At 41.1% G+C, this 24394-nt stretch overlaps 1 protein-coding gene across 7 annotated transcripts in view; it reads right to left on the reverse strand.

The window, feature by feature from the left end:
• Nucleotides 1-24394, reverse strand: part of TTC7B (tetratricopeptide repeat domain 7B) — a 267108-nt gene that overhangs the window by 112142 nt on the left and 130572 nt on the right. For all 7 annotated transcript variants that reach the window (XM_063088953.1, XM_063088950.1, XM_063088949.1 and 4 more), the window contains 3 exons: nucleotides 18773-18945; nucleotides 15384-15447; nucleotides 11400-11537 (listed from right to left, as the gene is read on the reverse strand). In XM_063088953.1, the coding sequence (XP_062945023.1) occupies nucleotides 11400-11537; nucleotides 15384-15447; nucleotides 18773-18945 (375 nt within the window). The remainder of the gene's footprint in view (nucleotides 1-11399; nucleotides 11538-15383; nucleotides 15448-18772; nucleotides 18946-24394) is intronic.

A 24394-nucleotide genomic window follows, 5' to 3' on the forward strand; every position in this document is an offset into this window, starting at 1 on the left:
CCCCAATTCTGTTTGATTATCCCTTTTAAGAACTCCCAATCATATCTGTATGTGACAGAGTAAAAAGTTCCAGTTTCAATGTTGTGGGGAGGTTGGGAACAGAATATATGGTCATAACGTAAAATAAAAGCATTCACATTTTAATAATGGTTCCAGTGAAAACGACATACTGATGAAAATGGACTTCTCAGAAGATGGTAGGTGTTTTGTGCATGGGGGGACATATGAGAAGCTGTTTATTCACCCCGGTCTAGCCTGGCAGAGTGGGAGTCACATGGTGAAGGCACTGGCCCTGAGGCCAGACTGCCTAGGCTTGCTCCAAGCTGATTCCTCACCAGCCACAGGGCTGTCACAGGGGTTAAATGAAGCAATCCATGTAAAATGCTTGTAAGACTGTCTGGTGCAGAGCGAACGCTATAAACATGCTAGCTGTTGATGCTGCTTTTGTGAAACAAAGTAGGAGCAGATCTTGCAGGGTTTGATCCAAATGGGGGATGAAGGGGAGAATGAGAGCTCCTGGGAATGGGGGTGCAGGTGCCCGCAGATGGCAAAGGGAGAAAGGAGAGGAGCCTCTGAGTGGAAGTGGAGAGAGGACAGCTAGATTCTGGTCCCTTTTCACTTTTGGTACCCAGCAGAGAGATGGCAGTGGGGCCTGATCCAGACCTGCAGATCCCTGAGTCACTCACACAAAACAACAGGTGACACTGCCAAATCACCTCCCTCACAAGAAAAGAAGATGGATTTGGCAGCAACATTATTTCTACCAGGAAAGATAGGTCCATTCACTGTAACCACATGACTGCCACCTCTCTAAATCCCAGATAACATTCATTTAATACCATGAATATTTGGTAGAACAAAAATTAAACTCTAAATGGCATCCTAATCATTTCAGTAGTCAAAATGTCACTTGCACAAATATTTCCTTTTGGTATCAAGAGTTTATGCCATTCCAGTCTCTTATTTTGGCTTTTCGTAAATCAGTCTTCTCTGAGGGGCCTCCAGAAATGAGAGCTCTTCTGGCATAAGAAAGAGATTTAGCAATTACCTTCTTAGTACGCAAAGCCCAATTACACAAACTGGGTGTGTGGCAGTGACAGCTGTACAATACCACAAGCACAGAGAATCCAAAGTCTATTTTTGGAATTCAAGAGTGAGATTCAGCATCTAAAACCCATGGGGGAGGGAGAAGAAATAAAATAATCCGATCCCCCTCACAATTAGCCTGAAGCCTAAGTCTGAAATTCATTACTACTGAAATAACAAATAACATAGTGCACTGTGTTCATAATTCACCTTTGAGGACAGGTTGGCCATATCCTAAAGGTTCACATTACTTAGATCTGTCAATTGATTAGGAAGATTTTCTTTTCGACATCACATATCTATACTTAATGAGTCAGTTAATAAATGTAATTTCTGTGGTTGTATAACAATTTATTTGAATTTAACATGGTACATGGATAATACTTCACCTCTTTACTTTTAGCAATGAGAAACCATCTAAGCTATTTTGGACATTTTGGACCATTATCTTAGTCCCACAGAATGACATGATCATTGAGTGAGGTGAGACCTGGGAGAATATCCAGTCCCATTCTTACTTTATGGATGTGGAAACTAAAACACAGAGAGGAGACTGGGCCTGACCAGGGTCACACACTGGCAGGCCTGCCATCAGAAGCCAGGCCTCATGGTGTTCAGTTCAGAGCTCTTATTTCTAAATAATTAAAAATAAAAGTACAAATTAAAATAGAGCATGAGAGTTCTACTCTAGGAAAAGGTAGGCTTATAGGACTCTCAGCTACAAATAAAAGCTCCTTCTCCCTCCGAGTTTTAGGAAAACACAGACAACATCAAAGCTTGCTCAAGTTTTATCCCTTATATTGGAAATAAAATAGAGCAAACTGCATCCACGCCCCATTCCTTTCCATTCTTGTTTTGCTTTAAATCAGATGAGTCTCAAAGTTTTATTGCTTTGTCAAATGCTTAAATTAAAGGATATCATTGCCTTTGGCCACAGTGGGAGGAGTACATAGCAGGCTGGTTTTCAAAGGTCACAGACTTTATTATAGAATTTGAATGTGGACGCCATTCTCTGGCACGCTCTCTTCTCAATGATATGAAGCAATCTGACCAAGCTTGCACAATGAGTAAAGGGTCTCCAGGGTGCTACTCAGACACTACTCCATCTGCGGCTTGTTCATGTAGCTGTTCTTTGCTATCCTTGCAAAACGTACTAACGTCAAGAAATGGGCATGCCATTCCTCTACCTGTCCCCTCCTCAACTGTCTCACCTTTTGGTCTTTGTTTTCAGTCTATCTCCCCTGGCTCGTTCATGTAGCTGTTCTTTGCTATCCTTGCAAAACGTACTAACGTCAAGAAATGGGCATGCCATTCCTCTACCTGTCCCCCCTCCTCAACTGTCTCACCTTTCGGTCTTTGTTTTCAGTCTATCTCCCCTGGCTTGTTCATGTAGCTGTTCTTTGCTATCCTTGCAAAACGTACTAACGTCAAGAAATGGGCATGCCATTCCTCTACCTGTCCCCCCTCCTCAACTGTCTCACCTTTTGGTCTTTGTTTTCAGTCTATCTTCCCTGGCTTGGGGCACCAGGTTTCAACCCTTCGACCATGGCTGCAGCTTCACCATGCAAGGACTAAGGAGGGAAGTAAGGAGTCGAGAGTGCGGCAGCCCAGGGATCTGGCATGTGCAAAATAGGTGTGCAATAAATGCCTGAACGAAGGAATAAATGCAGACAGAGAGTTAGGACCCATTCTTTTGAATACCCTGTAAGGAGGGCCACAGACAAACAAGAAAGCCCTGGCAGGAGTGCAGTGAATTGCAAAGAATCTGGAGATGATGGCATATCAGAAAAGAAGCAGAGCTCACTGAATTATGGCCTGAGGGCCCAATCTGACCTGCTACTTGTTTTCATACAGTCCAAAAGAAAAGAATCATTTTTATAGATCAACATTCACCACCAATTTGGTGAGAGGACACACGAACTTTGAACATAAATTAAGCAAAATGTTATCCTCCACCCTCCTCCCTTGCAAAGAATTCGATTCTTCTCATTAATGGATCTGCATTATAAAAAGCTATACTCACCTATATTTTGAATTTCATCAGTAAAAATTTTGTGAAGATTTTTTTTTTCACTCTTGTTATACCTACACAGTACCTTTGATCTTATCTCTTGGCCTTCAAAGCTTAAAACATTTAGTATCTGGCCCTTCATAGAAAAGTTTGCCAGCCCTGGACTAAAGGAATGGGGCACTTTATGCTACCGGAAAGAAGCAATATGATAACTTTGATGGGCTGTCGTTGAGGCGGGACTGGACTTGTCCTATTGTTCCAAACAGACAGAATAGGTGGACATTACGAGGAGACAAATTTCAGATCAATCCTTTCTAACAACCAAAGAGGAATGGAATGGTATGTATTACATACCAAAAGCTGTGTTGGCTACTTTAGCCCATTATCTTGCTGAGCTTTGTAACGATCTGATCTCTGAGGCAGAAGCTCAGAGTGGCTAAGTATCTTTCCCAAAGTCTCACAGCGAGGAAAGGGTAGAACCAGGATATGAACCTAGATCTGCCTAACTCCAAGGCTGAGTTTTTTTCACTATATAATGAATACTTTCCTACATAAGAATCAAGGATCATCTGTCAGGGTTATTACAGAGGGGATTTTTACTTTAGAAAGCAGATTATTAACACCACCACCAATAATAGTAACACGCACTTTGCAAACACTATCTCTTTAACCCTCATAATAACCCTCAGAGGGAAGTCTTATTATTACCTGTTATGTTCCACATAAGGGGATAGGTTTCAAGATGTAAAGGAACCTGCTCAAGTTCATACTCAGCATGTAAAGTAGCAGAACTGAGATTCAAACTCAGATCTGATGTCAAAACATGAGGCATTGTTAAGATGGCAATGTCATCCAAAGCAATCTATAGACTCAACTCAATCCCTATTAAAATTCCAACAATCTTTTTTTTTTTGCATAAGTGGAAAAGCCAATCCTCAAATTCATACATAATTACTATGTGCCCCAAATAGCCAAAACGATTTTTACAAAGAACAAAACTGGAGGACTCATACATCCTGGTTTTAAAGCTTATGGCAAAGCTACAGAAATCAAAACAGTATGGTATTGCATAAGGATAAACATATAGACCAATGGAATAGAATTACGATCCCAGGGTGGGGTGCGAGGAAGCCCATACAACCATGGCCAATTTATTTTTCACCAAGGCATGAAGTCCATTCATTACGGGAAAGAATAGTCTCAACAACACCTAGTGCTGGAACAATTGGATTCCCACATGCAAAAGAATAAAGTTAGACCCATACCTTACATCATATAAAAAAATTAACTCAAAATTGATCAACAGCCTAAATATAAGAACAAAAATTATAAAACTCTTAGAGGAAAACATAGGGGTAAATCTTCATGACCTTGGATTTGGCAATGAATTCTTTTTTTTTTTTTTTTTTTTTGAGCTTTTATTTTTTATTTATTTATTTATTTAAATTTTGGCAATGAATTCTTAGATATGACAGCAAGACTAGCAAAAACAAAAATGTACATATTGAACTTAATCAAAATTTAAAACTTTTGTGCATCAAAGGACCTTATCAAGGAAGTGAACAGACTACCTACAGAATGGGAAAAAATATTAGCAAATCATATATCTGATAAGAGTTTATTATCTATAATAAAGAACTGTAACAACAACAAAAAGACAAAAAACCCAATTCAAAAATCATCAAAGGACTTGAACAATCATTTTTCCAAAGAAGACATACAAATGGCCAATAAGCACATGAAAAGATGCTCAACCTCATTAGTCATAAGGGAAATGCAAATCAAAACCACAATGAGATACCACTGCATACCTACTAGGATGGCTATAATCAAAAAAACAAAATAACAAGTGTTGGTGAGGATGTAGAGAAATTGGAAACTTCATGAATTGCTGGTGAAAGTGTAAAATGGTACATCTAATTTGAAAAACAATTTGGCAGTTTCTCAAAAGTTAAACACAGAATTACGTATGACCCAGAAATTCCACTCCTAAGGTATATACCCTAAAGAACTAAAAAAAGGAACTTAGATATGTGTATGCCAATATTCAAAGCAGTACTATTCACAACAGCCAAAAGTTGGAAACAACCCATATGTCCATCAATAGATGAATGGATAAACAAAATGTGGTATACACATACAATGGAATATTATTCAGCCATAAAAAGAAATGAAGTTCTGATACAGGCTATCAAATGTATTGTCATAACATGGCTAAACCTCGAAAACACTAGGCTAAGTGAAATAAGCCAGACATAAAAGGGTAAGTATTGTATGATTTCATTTATGGGAAGTACCTAGAATATGCAAATTCATAGAGACAGAAAGTAGATTAGAAGTCACCAGGGTAGAGATGAGGAAAGAATGGGAGTTATTGCTTAATGGGTACTGAGTTTCTGTTTGGGGTGATGGAAAAATTTGGAAATAGATACTGATGATGGTTGCACAACACTGTGAATACATATAAATGCCACTGAACTGTATACTTTAAAAAGGTTAAAATGGCATATCTATAAAAAAATGTTTAAAAAGCAAAAAACAAAAACATGATGTATATATCTAGATACCTTGTTTCTCTTAACTAAACCACCCTAAAGGTTTAAACCACTTCTGTTCCTCCCAAGAGTATTGGCATTTTCATTGATGAACACAAGAAGAAACCAATGCTTAATTCAAAAGAATGCTTCCATAGTGGTGGGAAGCAGATCCCACACTAGTGGCTGAGATTCTTTGGGGCAGGCTGTCATGCAAAAAGGACACAGATAGTCCCTACCGGGCCAACCCACAAAGCTGAACCAGAATTGGGATCTGTCCAGGTGCTCTGCTCCAAGCTGGGCCCATCTCTTCCTCTGCTACATATTTCTTCCTAAATGACCTTCAAGCTTTGGGTATACCTGGGGAAGATACATTCATTGCACATGTAGGGACAGTTTACCTCTAAAAACAAAGAAAAGGAAACAAGATGAGCATGTACATTGGCTTTGAAGCATTGGTGTATTCAGCAAGTTCTTATTGAGCACCTATCGTGAGCCAAAAACTCTGCCTTGATTTCTCTGAAGTTTGAGGCTCCATTTGTGTTTTACCCACTGATGCCCTCTGGGGTCCTTGGCACCTAGCTCAAGGCTGGGTTTCTGCAGTGCAAGTGGCTACATAAGACACCCAACTCTAAAGTCAACTAACAAATGGTAGGTTTGCTAAGCAGACTTAGTTAGGTGAGCAGCGTTTTTCACAATGCTCCCTGATTAAATAAATGTTTAGGTTAGGAAGGTGTAAATGTCCCTTTGGTGTCAGACAGTTCTACCCACAGAACTATGGTGTTGTTGAGATTTACCATAAACAAATGAATCTGAGTTCAACAGGAAAGATAAAAATACCATTTCTATCTTTAAAGCTGCCATGTCTATGTAGCGGGGATGCACACAACTTTCAAAAAAGACCCCATAATATTCTGTCAAAATGGAGCCATTAATAGTCAAACTCAAGAAACAAACCTCCTTAGCAGCTTGGGTTCATTCTAAAAAACAGAGGATGGGGTGCCTGTTGCTTTACTTTTAATAGAGAGGGTTGTCATGCCAACTAGTGCTGCTGTTTAAAATGAAGGGGAAAAAAGAAGTATTCCTTCCTACACAAACCTTTCAGCAGGGCTCACAATTAGTCTTTTGAAAAACATGAAAACGTATAGCACCGGAGACAGGGTAAACATTGTGCATATTTAAACCTGTCAGAATGCGGATGTGATAAACCTTTGGTTCGTGTCTCCTTTGCACAATGCTCCTTGCCCAGTATCCAGCTGAACAGCACCCTGAAGAAAAGAAAAGCATGATGTGGGCACCCACAGAGGCAGCCAGTCCTGAGATGAGTAGGCTCCCACCTTGAGTAAGCAGGACAGAAGACAGAGAAAGGGTAGTTTCTCCAAAGGGCGGCTCTGCTTCCGCAGTCAGCACCGATCTTAAGAAGCTGGGTCTGCACCATGCTGCACACCACGCCCACTGCCTGAGGGTGCAAGTGACAGGGCAGGAAGGCGTGCTGGCTGCTGAGGAACAGACTCCCCCCACCCCCACCCCCTTTTGGTGCCTAAGGCCCAGGTTAGCCAAGGAGAAGGAAAACATGCTGTGTACTGATGTGCAAGTGCTGATGTTAGCTAAGGACAAGAGAAGGACAGGGTGAGAAGACGGAAGATGTCTTCTTTCACCGCAGACTGATGGTTATTAACTCCTCTGTTCACAAATGATTCCACCATATAAAGGAAGAGCTGTGCAACATTTTTGAGGCAAAGAGGACCTGCCACAGGCTAATGTGTCTGGATCACATCAGCGAGGAACACAGCAAAGTCTGTCTAGGGGTCATAGTGCTGATTACCTGCCCCCGTGCTATCTTTCCAACGCCCTCTGCTACCACTCCTCTGTAAGAACAAGCCCTCAGTCCCCAGAGCCTTGATTCTCGGTGCCTTTGTAAAATTGAGTTTGATGATGAAGTGTGTCTCTCTCCTTTTAAACTATTTAATTCCTATTAGGACTTGAAGATCCAATTCATATATCAGCTGCTCATAATCTGTTACTGGCACTCCCAACCTGCAAACTCTAATGCAATTGGCCTATTCCGTTCACCTGGCAATTTCCCTGCCTGGCACTATTAAGTCTTCCCTAATTTAGTTACCTTTTTGTGCATTTCTATTTGGTCTCCATAACTAGACTAGAAATATCTTGAGGGCAAAAGACCTTTTGTGTATACTCTGTTGCTTCCTCTGTGCCTGGTAACTCCTGTATACACAGTGGTAAGTAATAACTGCAGCAGCAGCGCACAGCTGCCATTTAATGAGCTCTCTATGGGCTGGGATCTCATAACACGGATTAACAAATATAACTCTCACAACTGCATGAAATATATGAGATATACGTACACAATCCCTATTTTAACGGAGAAGAAACTGAGGCATAGGAAGTTAATGACTTGTCTAGGATCACAATCTGGTAAGTGGCAGATCCAGAACTCTAAGCAAAGCTCTCTGACACTACAGCCAGTGCTCCAGGACACACTAAGTTGATGACCTGGATTTTGGGGTTGAGGAGACAGGGATGGGTGGTGTGTCACCGGAGGGGAGAAGAGACATAGGGAATACCCACAATAAAATGTACACGATATTATCCCATTCCTTAAAACTCACATAATGTACATATATTTATTCATAAAGATGAAAAGATGGTCTCTAAAAATGTCAATGAGTAGTCAACTGTCTCAAAATAGCTGGATTCTAAGTGACTTTTATTTTCTACATTTGATGTATTGTTTGATTCTTCAAGGAGCATGCAGGACTGCTGCAAACGGCAGAAAGATAAACACTGAAGTCAGTTTCATCATGGGAGGAAAGGAAAATAAAACAAAATAAAAAGAGAAAAAAAGAAGGGGGGAGGGCAGAGCCATCGAATGTTTCTGAACAGGAAGGTGGCGTACCCGTGCCTATGTTTTAGAAAGACTGCCCTGCTTACAGCGCAGGAGAGGAAGACAGGAAAATATAATACAACACTACACCAATGATAACCACTAGCATTTGTGGGGCCCAAACAAAAGTAACATAAAAAGTTTAAAATCCAGTCACCCTCACAGCAGCACTATTCACACTAGCCAAAAGATGGAAACGACCCAAATGTCCATCAACTGATGGATGGATAAACCCACTGTGGTATATCCGTACAGTGGAATAGCACGCAGCCATGAAACACAGATCATGCTACAATGTCTGCTACAATAACATTATGCTAAGTGATAGAAGCCAGACAGAAGAGATCACATATTGAGCAATTCTATTTATATGAAATACCCAAAACAGGTAAATCCATAGAGACAGACAGCAGGTTAGCAGTTGACAGGGACTGGGGGGAGAGTGCTGCGTAACCGGCACGGGCTTTCCTTTCAGGATGAGAATGTCTTGGATTGGAGGTGACAGTTGCAGAATAGGAATGTACCAAATGCCACTTAATGGTATACTTTAAACTGGTTATGTTTGTTATGTGAATTTTACCTCAATTAACAAACAATCCAGTTACCCTTTTAACTTACAGTCCTGAGAAAATGAAAGGGCAGATGAGGAAGAAAAAAAACCCAAATGGATTAAAGAAAACCCCAGTAAATGAGGAAAGCAGGACACTCTAAGTGAGACATGGCCTGGGACTGACGGAGAGAGGACCCATGCTCAGTGATGGGTGGACCAGCCCATCTTTGCGGGGGAACCTCCAACTGCCTAAGTAGAAAGAGCAAGAAAGGCTGAGGCCAAGCGCTCAAACCCTTTACTGCTGGATGCAGGACCTGCGGCTGTGGCCAGCCTTCCCCAGAGTCGGCCGCACTGGGTGGCTGCGCTTGCTGCCCAGCTGCCTCCCTCGAGGCTGGGAGCAGCTTGTGGGCAGGGGCCACGCCTTGCTCATGGCTGTATCCCTGGCCTTCGTCACAGGCCCTGGCACAGAACAGATGACAGCATACATATGTGTTGAAGAAATAAATATCCTCCATTTCACATATTTTATCAATTGACTTGTATTTTGAACAGATACAGATATGGTGCAAAATTCAAAAGACTCCAACAGATATACAGTGTTAAATCTCCTCTCTTTCACCCTTCTACAACATCTCTGAGGCAACCTTGGCACTGTCTCCACCATTTTAAATGTGACTAATAGGGAGAAATTCTGAATTGCAAAGGCTCCAGCAACTGGGCTATCCAGTGACTCGGGCGCCAGGTTGCCACCACAACAGGGTAGCTACGTGTGATATCAGACGGAAGTCATCTGAGTGAAAACAAGGCCCGAATATCCTGTGCGGGGAGGAGGCACATGCCACGGAGCTGCCGGCTCATGGAAGAATGCTGCCGAAGTGACAGCCGTCCCCCTAGAGTCATTCATGGAATGACGAGAAGCCCATGGCAGGGGCCACCCAGCCTGCCAACCAAGCCAGCCACCTCGGGCTCCTCACACCTGTTCCAGATGTAGGCAAATTTCAAGCTGGGGAAAGGCAACATTGCTCCAGGATGGGATGAAAGTAGACATGCAAACCACACTCAAGCTTGGACCTAGAGAGGTGTCAAGTGGTCTGTCTGGAAGAAAAAAGTTCACCTTAAAAGAACTCAGCTGTGAGCTGGTGGCACTGTCCCCACACTGGGGCTACGCGGTGGACACAGCTGACAGGAACTGAGCTGGTTGGGAAGAGAGGGGACCCAGGAAATCAAGGCACCTGGGGAGGGCTCGAACCTGTCCAGTGCTGAACAATCTGAGCCAATCCCAGGCCTGGATAGAGCCCCAAGAGTGTGCCATATGGACACACTGCTTTATCTAGCTGGATAGTGAGGGGTTTTTGTTTTTGAGCTGAGTAACCATTGCCCTGTACAGTCACCAAGCCAAAGACTAAAAAAAGCTTCAAGCACACAGGCTCATCTGTTCCCCAAGGCTCCTGCCTAATGTGGCGAGGCACCGGCAGGCTAGAGGGTGAGTCGGGCACTTTATCTGATGTCAGCCAATCTGTTACTGTATTTCATTCCCTGTCCTTGTGCCCAGAGGCTGTTGCAATGGGTATAAATTTAGAAAGAGAAAGATAAATAATGTGGAAACATTCATTTTAGCGAAATAGTCTAGTTCTTTCTCTTTCTTTCTATTTGCAAAAGAAAAGATAAAATGATCTCGTTACTTACTTAGCCTTATGGTGGTGGAATCTGGTATTCTGGGCAGCAACTTAATAGCCCAACATTAACCAGCTTCTTTTGAAACTGTGAAACAGTCAAGCTTGCACTCTAAATGCTTTTTAGAAGCTGAGGGAGTGAGGAGATGATGGTGCTTTACACAAAAACTAGAATTTGCTAGGGTCCCTTCTGAACAGGTAAAAGGCTCCAAATGAAGACAGTGTTTACTTTATAAGAAACGATCTATACCAGCTAGCCCGATGGCATACTGCGCCTGAAACCACCATTTCACCAGGAGTTAGGCACTGATATTAAACAAAACCTATTTTATAAGGAAATTAATGTCACAAATGGGAGATTTCTTGTTATGATGGAAATTACACTGGCCTGGAATGGAAACCCACAGCCTGGTGGGTTATGGACCACTGGTAGTAAGAGACTGTCGATCAATCCACGACCTAATCATTTAGCCCAATGCCCATTTTACAGAGGAGGAAACCAAAGTTAAATGACTGGCCCAAGGTCACATGGCTGCCAGTGATCAAGGGGGGCCCAGGACCAGGTCTCATAGCTCTTCCCTGGGGTCAGCTTGCCACCACCACCCACCACCTGGAAGTCAACCAGACTCAGCAGCTATACCTCCGACAGCATCTCATACTGGCCTCTTCTTCCAAGAGCAATGGTCAGTAAATCATAGACCACAGACGCACTCTGCAGACTGATGAGGCGGTCGCTCTTGTGCTCAGGGATCCTGCTCAGCACAGCGTCCCGGTTGGCCTGATAACAACATGGAAAAGAGAAGCAGATGGTGACCCAACCCATGCACATGGCTGTCACTGCTCAGTAGAGAAGCCACCTAGCCAGCCCTCCTGTCCCTACAGTTAGCCAATGGGCTAGAGATGGGGGCAGGAGTGAGTAAAGGGGCTTGTCACCTTAGGTCATTTAGTCAAAATCCTCAGAGCACTGCATACATGGTATACTGTGTGACCCAAACAAGAAGGCACCTGTACCTGTTGGTAGGCATTTGGAGGAAGCTTTAGGCTCTGATGCAAAGCAGGGGGAATTTGTTACCCTGGCCTCAAGTTCACAGCCATCCTGGTGGCAGACACAGCTGTGGTCTGGGGCAGCACCATTATCCATCAAGTGAGCCCCTGCTGTGTCTCCCTTGTAGATCCTGCTTCTGCTCCATATTAAGTGAGAGAAGATTCCCAGCTCTGCCATCAAGTTTCATCAGTCCTACGGAGAGATATCATACTTTTCCTCTATTGCCAAGCTACATTCGAATCCCTATATGGCATCTTCACTGGAACAGATCACAAAGACTAATTCAACCTTGTTTAGGGAAGCACAAAACAGAAGCATAAGAGAAAGCGAGGGGCAAGCAAATTTTTACTTTAAAAGATACTACCACAGAGGACTCAAGAGAATACCTTGCCAATTTTACATCTCCACGGCTTAGACAGAAACACATCAGGCACATTCAAGTTCATTAATCTCATTTATCCAGAAATCAAATGCTCTTTACAACAACTTGTCTTCATTACTTCTGAAATTTAATTTCTCTATAGATTCTTCCAGATATATCACATATATCAGAGACTCAACAGCTAGCTCATTTCCCTTCCCTCCCTAATAGGGAGTTCAGAATCAATAAAGTTAGATTTTGTCTGCCTTTTTCCCCCTGCTAATTAACAGAAGTCTCCAGGTCCATCTATTCCAAGGAGCAGAGAAAGGGCCCCTCAGTCTTTCACAGTCTGTGAAAGTGGTACATGAGGTTCCAAGGTCACTTGTCCTGGCAGTCTGATGTTTATCTTCCTGCCTGACATTCGGAAAGGCCACGCACACACCTTCCCTCTCACTGAGACAAAATGCTTTCTTTTTGTGTGAGTCCAAGGCATTTACTTTTAGTCATCCATCAGTACTTACTCACTTTAAAACTCCTTGCTCTTAAATGTCAAAGACAAATAAGAATATATAAGACAGGCCACTTCCTACAAAGTGAGTCATCTCTTATGGAAACAAGCCTGCTTTTGAAGATTTCATTCTAAGTTTTTCTTGTTAGGAGTGTCTTTGGGGCCCAACAAAAAAGCTCTGGAAATAGGGCCTGCTGTAAGTGGTCTCGTTAAAACTCGTTAAGTATTTATTTGCTATAAATATTCCACATTGAGACCAATGCCTGTAAGAGAACAAAACAAATACTACCTATGAGACATTTTTAAGTTAGACCAAATGCATTCTTTTAAAAATATTTTTAGAAAAAGAATCATATCCTTTGATCAAAAAGGTACAATATAGAACCTCAAACAGATCCACAAATAATGAATATCCCAGAATACTGTCTCAGTGATAGTTGTGCAAATATAGTTCTGATAATCCCTTTCTCCTGGGGAAACGAATTTCATTTTCAATGAGAAAGTATTAAAATTTCTTGCAGGTGGAGAGACTATGGGCAAATTCATGCTTCTAAGTTAAAGTCATAATCAATGTAGAATACATTTTTCTCAGATATCCAAAAAGCACGACAATTTTCACTCTGGTTTTGAAATCGAGCCCATTCATTTTCTGTCTAAAAACTAAAAAAATCAAGGAGTCAAAAGATATGAGAAAAAAGGCTTCCAAAGGCAACTTAATTTAGATTTCTACCTACGTAACTACGGAATGATTTACAGGGAGAACAGAAACATTTTGGTTGGAAACCCAGTCCTTCGTATTTACTGATGACGTCACTGGGTTTTACCATCCCCTGAAGAGATTTTCCCGGAAATTAAATATCACAGAGCCAAATCTCACTGTCTCAAAGGGATCTCAACTTTAAGTATTATTAGTTTCTATCACTTCAGTTAAGGAGTAGGAGAGTTGGAGACGTCATTCCAAAGACACCTACACTTGGAGCAAGCGTTTTAGGGATGCGGCTATGTTTTCCAAATTTCAAACTGGAACATATGATCCAACAATGAAACACAATATATTCAATCAGAATTGTCCAAGTAATCTAAAATGCATGTTCACTGCGCTTTCAGAACTTTTACATCTTAATCAACCAAGTTCACCCAAAGGAAACTGACTGCCAAGCTGTGAAGAGTCCAGTTTGGAATAAGGGAATGTTAGCTGGGAGGCCAACATGAGCTGGCCCCCATCAATGAGCTGGTGACGGAGCACAGTGAGACTTGTTCACCTGAATACCACCAAATGCACACCACTCACCAATGTGCCTTCCCTGATCACACCAAAGAACCATAGAGAATGTAAATGACACTTTCCTAAGTTACCAGCTGACAGTCAAGGCAAGATGAGCCAAGGCGCAACATGTTTCCTTGAAAGGATGTAAGCCCAATGACACCAAAGAGCTTCCAAGTAAAAAGAAGAGGTAACTCAAGCAGTCTTGCTCTTGTAAACATCTCTGGGCCATTCCACAGAACAAGAAGACCCAAAGTTTTAAACTGAGGCAAGAGAGCTACCCTCACTGACCAATCCTAGCCTCTTCTGATCCCTCCTCTCAGCACATACAGTCTTCTTGTGCTCATTTCTACTTTTCCCCTGAGTGCATTTCATACCTCCAATTAAACAGTATTACTTTGGAAGGGGAAGAAGGGAAATACCTTCTCTTGCTTTAGTTACCATTCCTTTTCTCCTCCTGCCTTCCTGGTGGGGTGGAAGCTATGGGGATAAGGACGGGGCTAGTACAATCTACTAGAAGGAGCTGTAGACCACTGCATGATGTATGCATTTTGCCTACTCTGGGCCTCAGGTTCCTCGTCTGTAAAATGAGGTAAATGGGCATGAGGTCCTCTAGGTCCTTTTGAGTCCCAGGAGCCTGCTATTCTGCTCGGGTACTCAGTACACATCACTTACTGCTGGGGTAGTAACTACTACAACACACATTACTTCTGAAGGTTTGAAGTGGAGGCCATAAAGCCTAGTGATATACAAACGAGAAACCCAATAAATGATGAGCGATACAATTTTAGACTTAAAATCTGATACCCGGGCCAAACACTAAGAAAACATTTCAAAGGAATCTGATGGTCTGGCAAAAACTCTCTCACAACAGCAGAGCCAGGTAACAGGAGTGAGCTCTCACAGCTTGGGACTCTGCAATGCCTGGAACAGCTGGGAGCTGGCAGAGATGTTCTTGCAAGAGGATTAGGCAGTTTCATAAGGCCTCTGCTATGAAAACCAGAGGTTCATATATCTAACAGGCGATTTATCCCCAAATTCTCCTTCACGCAAGGGCAAATAAAGAAGGCTTGTAAAAGTAACCCATTGGGAACTTCTTTCCCCTTTTTAAGTACCTTTGGTAGTCATTTTAGCTGTAATTTCCCTGCATACAATTGTGTTAGTGTTCAGCCAATACTTGGTGAATGAATGAATGAACTAAGATACCTGCTAACTGCTATAGGAGAAGCTCCAACCTCCAGGCTGACCGAGGGACACTGCTACCTAGTTCAAGAATTGAGAAATACCCTTCTTTTTAAACCTCTGCTGTCTTTTCCCATCCAGGTATGCCCTCTAGAAAGTATTTTCCCCCAAGAAAATAGAGTCACCACACTGAGGAAATGGCCATATCAAAAAAGGGACTATAGGGACAAGGGAAAGAACAGTGTAAAAATACATCCCACTCACCATTGATTCACTAATCAGCAATAACAAAAGGGCTTCTTCAGTATTTTCTTGAGGACAAAAAATGCTGTATAAAAAAAAAAAAACAATCTTGACATATGGCAATTTCAAAGTAACACAGAATACACAAATACAAGCAGAATTAAATGCTAAGTTTCTATATTTTTATGTAGAACCCATAAAAAATACCGTACAATTTGGACACTTGAATTAATTTACCTATTTCTATGGTAAACTATGGAATTAATACATTTTAGATATGCATTTTAATGGCAGGAAGAAGAGTGAAGTAAAGCTGTAAAAACCAAGTTAGGGCCGAGCCCGTGGCGCACTCGGTAGAGTGCTGCGCTGGGAGCGCGGCGACGCTCCCGCCGCGGGTTCGGATCCTATATAGGAATGACCAGTGCACTCACTGGCTGAGTGCCGGTCACGAAAAAATGACAAAAAAAAAAAAACCAAGTTAAAAGCCCAAAAAACATAGATACCTATTTCAGAAGTAGAAATTTAAATCGTAAACTGACATTACGCAAATAATAAAAGCTTTCTCCTCAACCCATTATGGAGGCATAAATTACAGGCATTTCACTAAACAGTACTCTGCTTACTTCTTACCTGGTAACTGACCTCTGACATTGTCATTTAGATGAAAGAAAAGATTGGAAGCAATTTTAGAATTTGAATAATTTCTCTAATACTGTAAGAATTTAGTGAGCTATCTTACTTAAACACAGATGTTTCGTTACGAGGTAGCATGCAAGAGCTGTCTTATTAATCTATTTTATGGAATTTGGCTGAATTCTAAAATCTTGGATTAAAAGAAAAAGCTTTTAAGCTCAATGACGTTCAGGATTAGGGAACAATAAAAACCAAAACATACCCCCAATCTTCATTGTCTATATACTATTTTTGTGCTGTGAGCACTTTTGAAGACTTGTAGCATTTTTTTTCCCTGTTCTAAAGCTCTGGAATCCTTTGAGTAGAATTGTGAATGTTATCACCAATTGGGCCAAACAACTTTTTTTAATGAAATAGAAGAAGAGTTTGCAATAAATAAAAAAGAACTTGGTTTTTAAACTCCTGGATGTTATGGAAATAACAAAAGACTAAATTGACATCTTCCTAGAGGTAACATTATAATCATTTAAGAGATTTCCCCAAGAAAGGCAAGAAAAATTTTCCAAATTATTATAAATACTTGATGAAGGGCAAGACGGAAACAGCAGAGAGGCTGGTACTCTTATTCCAACTCTGACATCACTAAAGGTAAGGAAACAACTGTGGGATGGTTTCTATTGCTCTTCCCGGACTAAAATATGAAAATGCTGTCCTGAGAATGAGAAGCAACATTCTGGGATCTGCAGTGACTGCTTTTTTTTTTTTTTTTTTGTCCTTTTCGTGACCGGCACTCAGCCAGTGAGTGCACCGGCCATTCCTATATAGGACCCGAACCCGCGGCGGGAGCATCACCGCGCTCCCAGCGCCACACTCTCCTGAGTGCGCCACGGGCTCAGCCCTGCAGTGACTGCTTTAAGGAGTCACCTTGAGTGATTTGGGTTTTTCAGAAGATGGAACACTTCTTTCCCCTTAAATTCAGAAATAGAGCCTAAGGGCTCTGAATTAAGAGTGTCATTGAGAGAGAGAAAGAGAGAAGGAGGGAGTGTGTGTGTGTGTATTCAGCAATCATTTCCTGATATCCTGGCTTGTGCTTACATGCAATTGGGACCTTGTGAATAAAGCAGTAGCATTATCCATTGTTTTGTGGCTAGCCAGTTCTGCACTGTCCAGACTAACTGAAAAGAAAGAGAGCTCATGCTAATTGTGACTTAACACCAGCCAATTCAGTCCATGGAGAATCTCCAAATTCCATTTGAGCCATCCAGCCTGCTTAAATGCTAGGTTGTGTTATTTCTGCCAGAGTTGCTAACGTGTGGCACATTAACTGATTCTAATTCCACTTCCTCTACCCTCCTTATTGTGGCGGGCAAGAAGGGTGCTCAGGAGTGCTGCAAAGCTCCCAGGGCTGGCAGGAAGAAGTGCGGGGTGGGGCAGGAGAAAGAGACATGCTTGAAAAACTACAAACTGGAATGCTCCCTCCCAATAATTATGACTTCTCCAGGCCCATTCCTGGCATTCCTTCCCCATTCCTTGCTCAGAGCAGAATGGAGCCCAGGGTGGATGGTTAAATAGTTGGGACCCTCCTTATGTGACATTCTCTTCTTTGGAGTCCAAAAGCCTCAGGGAGGAATCCTGGAGTGCTCAGGCCTCAGCCTTGAAGAAAGGGAAAACTGGGGCCCTAGTCCCAGAGGAAGTTATGTGATGGGCAGGGTAGGGGATAAAAGGGGACTGGGAGAAAACAAGGATCAACAGGCAGTGAGAACAAGCTCCCAAGAGCTGGAAGGCTGGCGAAGGAGGTGGCAGTGCCAGTGCTGCTACCGGGCTGAGAACGGGAGGGCTGCATTCTAATCCTAGCCGTGCTACCAACTCACTGGTGACCTTTAGTTAAACTTTTCTTACTTTGGATGAAGTTATCAACTCATTATCTGATTCTATAGAAGACATAGGGAACAAGGGTGAGAATCCTCATTTATAAACAGTAATCATGATCCTGCCAAGGGCTTCAGATAGTAGCTTTCTTAAAATTTTCCAACTTTACTATTGTGGTAGAAGCAACCATACGAAAGAAATTAATACAACTTTATCCAATGCACTTCAGCTCTTCTGTCATCTTTAGCTATTAAATGACTAATGACAAGTTGGATGTCTAAAGGTCAACGGCACAATTAGGAGTCAAAGAAGACCCTGTTGAGGTGCAGAGAAAGCCTTGACTACTGCCAACTCACACGAGAGTTGGTTTGTAAATAATGGCAACATTAACTCCAAGGTCTAGTAATGGTGCCTTTATAATTTTAATATGCCTGGCTGGGATACTACTACGGAAAAATACAGCCACTGAACCACAGCTGGCCAGATAAGAGCTGAAGAATCAAAGCCAAGAATGGCTGGAGCCCCCCCCCCACCCCCCAAGTCACACTGTATGTCAAATACGTCAAGAAAGAATCTACTGTCCATACCAGGTTTGTGCAGAAGATGAGGGAACCAAGAAAGGAAAAGGACTTAAGTTAAAACTTAAGAGTTAAGTTAATAACTAAGATTATTAGGCATCAGGTGGTACAGTCTGAGGATTATCTAGGCCTCCCCACAAGTCTCCCCATTCTTGTTAATTCATGTAGGTCCAAAAGTAATGGGGTATCTCTACTAAATAGGTAAATGAGACTTGTTCATACGATTTTCTTTTAGGGGAAAAATCTACCCACGTACTTCGACTCATCCAAAATTTTCCCAAGTTTCCTTCCTATCCAGTAACCTACAAGTGAGGACATCAACTTCCATACTTCTCTCCTGAGTAGATGCGGGCTCTCCGGCTGAGGGTGTAGGTTTTTGTGTTTGCTCCTTTCCGGAGAGGATCGTCCAGAGGTGACTGGCATGGTGGGTCCTCCAGAGGGTTCCAGTAGCTCTGCTCACACATACCCCGCAACAAGATCTCTGCCAGCTGCCTGGCTATTGTCTGGGAACACAAAGGAGGACAGGCATAGCCATGAATTTATTTTATATATTATTTATTCCATAATATTTATGTCATCACCTTATGCTAGGCATTATTGTAAGAGTCATAATTTAAAATGTTTACTTCTATAATGAAAATTATGTTTATGACAAAAAAGAAAAGAAAATATGATAATGCAAAGATATTAGAACACTTACCAAAAAAAAGGTTCCTGTACATCAAATGCCGCTCTCCTTTACACTCTGGAACGCTAACCACGTTTTATACCTGAAACACTTGAAACTTTCAGCTAAGCCCTTTTCCAAGCCCTCTTATGAACAGGTGAACTGCAGATATTTTCATCACCTCCCAACCGATGCCTGCTAAAGCTCAAACCAGGCAAAAAGCCAGTACTCAACTTAGATGATGCTATCCTTGAAAAAAATCTCTTCATTGACGATCTGATGTCCACTGTAGATATTTAGAATGTCTTCCTTCTTAGAGGTGCCAACGTCCAGCCCTACATGGCCCCCGCCCCTGGGACTGAGCACCTGAGTGCTCTGTTCTCAGTGCATCCCAGGCCTCCTGGGCTAGAGGCTCCCACTGACTTTGTGCAAAAGAGAAGGCAAAATGAGGACTGTGGCTCCTTTGATCAAGAAAGACCTTTCTTCAAAGCTGGATGTGTATCTCTTTCCTCGTTGTGAAAACCCAGAAACATCTGGATCTTGTCCTCCTAAGTTAGAAGCAGATTAATATGCCTTTTCAAACTGCCTGAACTCCACTGCCTAGAACAATGTCATGTATGATGCATGGGGGAAGGGCATGTACTAAGAAATATTTTGCTGATTGATGCATATCACTTCACTTAGCTCATAATCTTCCAGGGATGAAGAAGAGGATAAATAATTTTTTAAAATCCCTCTGAAAACAGAAGCACTGCATCCCAGGTCGGCCCAGGCTGCCCAGGAGCAGTCAGAGGCAGCACAATAAGCTTCAACCATCAGGGCTGTCCACCAGGTTTTAGCTTTCTTTGAAAGATGAAAACAAAAATGCTGATCTTCCCTGAGAATGAGCCTTCTTAAAAATAAATACGTTCCAGAAGAGAGCTTTGCTAGGCTTTCATCCATGTGAAATGTCTTAAAACACCACAAGGAAATTTAAATGCAACCAAATCTCTAGCTTAGCGGTTTCTGATAACCACTGGGTAAAGGCAAATTTTCTTGATTATTCCCAAGTAAGACCCACTGGCTTTAAATGTCTATAAAAATGTGAAATTAAAAGCACTCTGATCATCCCCAACTGAGCAATCTGTAAAGATCTCATAAGAACACAATTTTCAGGACCCAAACAGTTCCTGAACTGTTTTCTTAAACCTTCCATTATGATTTCATTTTTATCTCATTGCGGTCATAAAAGCTAATGACTTCTGCTGGAAACTTCAACTGGTAAACATAATCTCCATTCACTATAGCTAAGAATTACACGTTAAAAGAAAAAAATAAAAATAAAAATAAACAAGGAATTTGTTTCTGGATATATTTGCCACGGAAGGATTCTAAAATTGTAAAAATTTCTGCCCTAACCAGTTTGCTTGTCCACTACTAGACAGCTCGTGCTAGATCTCATTTTCCCTCAGGGAAATTTTTAAATGAGGTTTTGACGTGATTTTATTTTAAAAGCATCACTCCATCAGTATACTACTGATTAAAAATGACATTTGATTGTGTCCACTGAAAGCTCAAATGAAGTTTAGAAAAGGAGATAAATATGAGGTATCACTAGTAAGATCACCAATATCTATCATACCTTTTACGTTTTACACTCAGGCTATATATTTAGCTTATATTTTGCTTGAAAATTGTTGGTAACTATCAAATAAACTCAGAATTAAAGGAGGAAAAGAAGAGAAGTGGGCCTGAAATAAGGCCTGAATGTTTATGAACAAACTTGGTCATTAAGTGTACTTTGTGTGTGTGTGTGTGTGTGTGTATGTGTGTGTGTGTGTTTACAACTTGTGGTAAAATTCACATAACATCAAATTCATCATTTTAACCATTTTAAAGTTTACAATCCAACAGCACTTAGTACATTCAATGTTTTGCAACCAGTACCACTACCTAGTTCCGGAGCATTTTCATTACCCCAAATGGAAGCCCTCTACCCTCTAAACAATTACTCCCCACTCCACCTTCTTTCCAGACCCTGGGAAGAACTAATATGCTTTCTGTCTCTATAGACTTGCCTGTTTTGGACATCTCATATAAATGGAATGACACCTTATGGGTCTTTTTGTGACTGGCATCCTTCACTTAGCATAACATTTTCGAGGTTCATCCACGTTGTATATGTATTAGCACTTCATTCCTTTTCATGGCTGAATGGTATTCCATTGTATGAATATACCACATTTTGTTTATCCATTCATCAGTTCATAGACATTTGGGTTGTTTCCAACGTTTGGCTATTGTAAATAGTGCTGCTATGAACATTCAAGTACAAGTTTTGTTTGAACTTCTGTTTCCAATTCTGTGGGGTATATGCCTTAGAGTGGAATTGCTGTAAATGTACTTTTAAATCCTTCTATGCTATGGTCTCACACCATACAGAGTGTACAAAGCAACTTCTCTCTCATAAGAATATCATAAATTTGTAGTTACTAGCTAATATAAAAAGAATCATAGTTATTAAAGCTGATGGAAACACTGTCTTATAAATGGCATTAGCTGGAGAAGCTTTCTGATGTCCTTTGTAAACCAAGACACAGTGAGTGAGGCCAAGGAAGTGTTTCTCCACTAGGGTGGGCAAAGAACCACTTGTGGAAACTTTAGAAAACACAGATTCTCAGGCCCTGCCCTAGACCTGCTCCACGGATTTTCCAAGGCCAGGTATGGGGATAGGTAATTGTTCAAAGTTCCTCAGATAGTTCTGATGCACGTCTTTGGTGGAGCACTCCAAGAATTAGAAACAGTTTAACTTAGGCCACTTGAAGATCATCGGCTGAGAACAAAGGCATGATTGCACCTCGAGTGTGACATAAAGATTTGTCTCCCTCATGTCAACACGAATAAGCTGGCAACTGAAATGTCCAGGGGCAGCTCCAGTCCATCCAGAAGTTCTTTAGGGACTTCTTCATTAGTCCTCTCAGAAAAAAAAATTTGAAGAGACTCTCTCCCCTCCCTTCCTACCATATGTGTATTCAGAATCCTAATTCACAGAGCTTTAAAGAGTTAAAACACACTGATTTGAAAATCTTAAACCTTAGACAATAATGGAAGATATTCTCTAATTCAGAAAAAAATGCTGAAGTAAACAGCATGTAGTTTCCCAAGGTGCATTCAGTGCACTTGCACCTTTTTTAATCGGGAAAATCCATTTGGTTTATATATATATATATATATATATATATATATATATATATATATATATGAATGAATGCTCCATATTTAAGCAATTTTTAATTTTATTTTAACTTCTCGATATACATTGTAGTTGATTTTCATATCCCTTTACCCGTTCCTCTTTCACCGCTTCCTCACCCCCTCCCCCACCACTACATCATATCTGATCACTTGTCTTAACAAGTTCAAGGAATTGTTGTGATTGTTATGTCTTCTCCCTCCACCATGTTTGTATATTTATTTATTTATTTATAGCTCCCACAAATAAATGAGAACATGTGATATTTCTCTTTCTGTGCCTGACTTGTTTCACTTAATATAATTTTCTCTAAATCCATCCACGTTGTTGCGAATGGTGGTATCTCATTCTTCTTTATAGCTGAGTAGTATTCCATTGTGTAGATGTACCACAGCATCCTTATCCACTCATCATATGATGAACATTTGGGCTGGTTCCAACTCTCGGCTATTATAAAAAGTCCTGCAATAAACATGGGAGTACAAGTATCCCTTCAGCATGATGATTTCCATTCCTCTGGGTATATTCCTAGAAGTGGAATAGCTGGGTCATATGGTAGATCTATCTGTAATTGTTTGAGGAACCTTCATACCATTTTCCATAAAGGCTGCACCATTTTGCAGTCCCATCAACAGTGTATGAGAGTTCCTTTTTCTCCACAACCTCGACAGCATTTATCATTCTCAGTCCTTTGAATATTAGTCATCCTGACTGGAGTGAGATGGTATCTCAGACTGGTTTTGATTCAGCTCCATTGCCCATTTGTTAATTGGGGTTTTTTTTGCTATAAAGTTGTCTGCGTTCCTTGTATATTCTGGATATTAATCCTTTGTCAGATGTATATCTTGCAAATATTTTCTCCCACTCTGTTGGTTGTCTTTTCACTCTCTTGATTGTTTCTTTTGCTGTGCAGAAACTTTTTAGTTTGATATAATCCCATTTGTTTATTTTTCCTTTGGTTGCCTGTGCTTTTGGGGTCATATGGATGAAGTCTTTACCCACTCCTACTTCCTGGAGTGTTTCCACTATGTCTTCTTTAAGGAGTTTTATAGTTTCAGAATGGATATTTAATTCTTTAATCCATTTTGAGTTGATTTTGGTATATGGTGAAAGGTATGGGTCTAGTTTCATTCTCCTGCATATGGATATCCAGTTTTCCCAGCACCATTTGCTGAAGAGGCAGTCTCTTCCCCAGTATGTAGATTTGGTGACTTTGTCAAAGATCAGATGGCTATAGGTGTACAGGTTGATTTCTGGGTTCTCTATTCTATTCCATTGATCCGTGTGTCTGGTTTTTTGCCATTACCATGCTGATTTGGTTATTATAGCTTTACAGTATAGTTTAAAGTCAGGTAGTGTTATGCCTCCAGCTTTATTTTTCTTTGCTCTGGATTGCTTCGGCTATACATGGTCTTTTGTTGTTCCATATAAATGTCTGGATAGCTTTTTCCATTTCTGAGAAAAATGTCATTGGAATTTTGATGGGGATTGCATTGAATCTGTAGATCACTTTGGGTAATATGGACATTTTCACAATGTTAATTTTTCCGATCCAAAAGCATGGGATATCTTTCCATCTTTTTGTTTCCTCTTTAATTTCTCTCAACAGTGGTTTGTAGTTCTCTTTGTAGAGATTTTTTACATCGTTGGTTAACTTTATTCTTAAGTATTTTATTTTTTTGGTGGCTAAAAAATGGACTAGCTTTCTTGATTTCTTTTTCTGCATGTTCACTGTTGGAGTATGGAAATGCTACTGATTTTTGTGTGTTGATTTTGTATCCCGCAAATTTGCTGAAATCATTTATCAACTCTAAGAGTTTTCTTGTAGAGGCTTTAAACTGTTCAATATATAGGATCATATCATCCACAAACAGGGACAGTTTGACTTCATTTTTTCCAATCTGGATGCCCTTCATTTCCTTCTCTTCTCTGATTGCTCTGGCTAATACTTCCAACACTATGTTGAATAGGAGTGGTGAGAGTGGGCATCCTTGTCTAGTTCCTGTTCAGGATGATATTGGCAGTGGGCTTATCATATATGGCTTTAATTGTG

This window comes from Cynocephalus volans, chromosome 3, assembly GCF_027409185.1.
Source record: "Cynocephalus volans isolate mCynVol1 chromosome 3, mCynVol1.pri, whole genome shotgun sequence".
NCBI classification, from domain to species: Eukaryota; Metazoa; Chordata; class Mammalia; order Dermoptera; family Cynocephalidae; genus Cynocephalus; species Cynocephalus volans.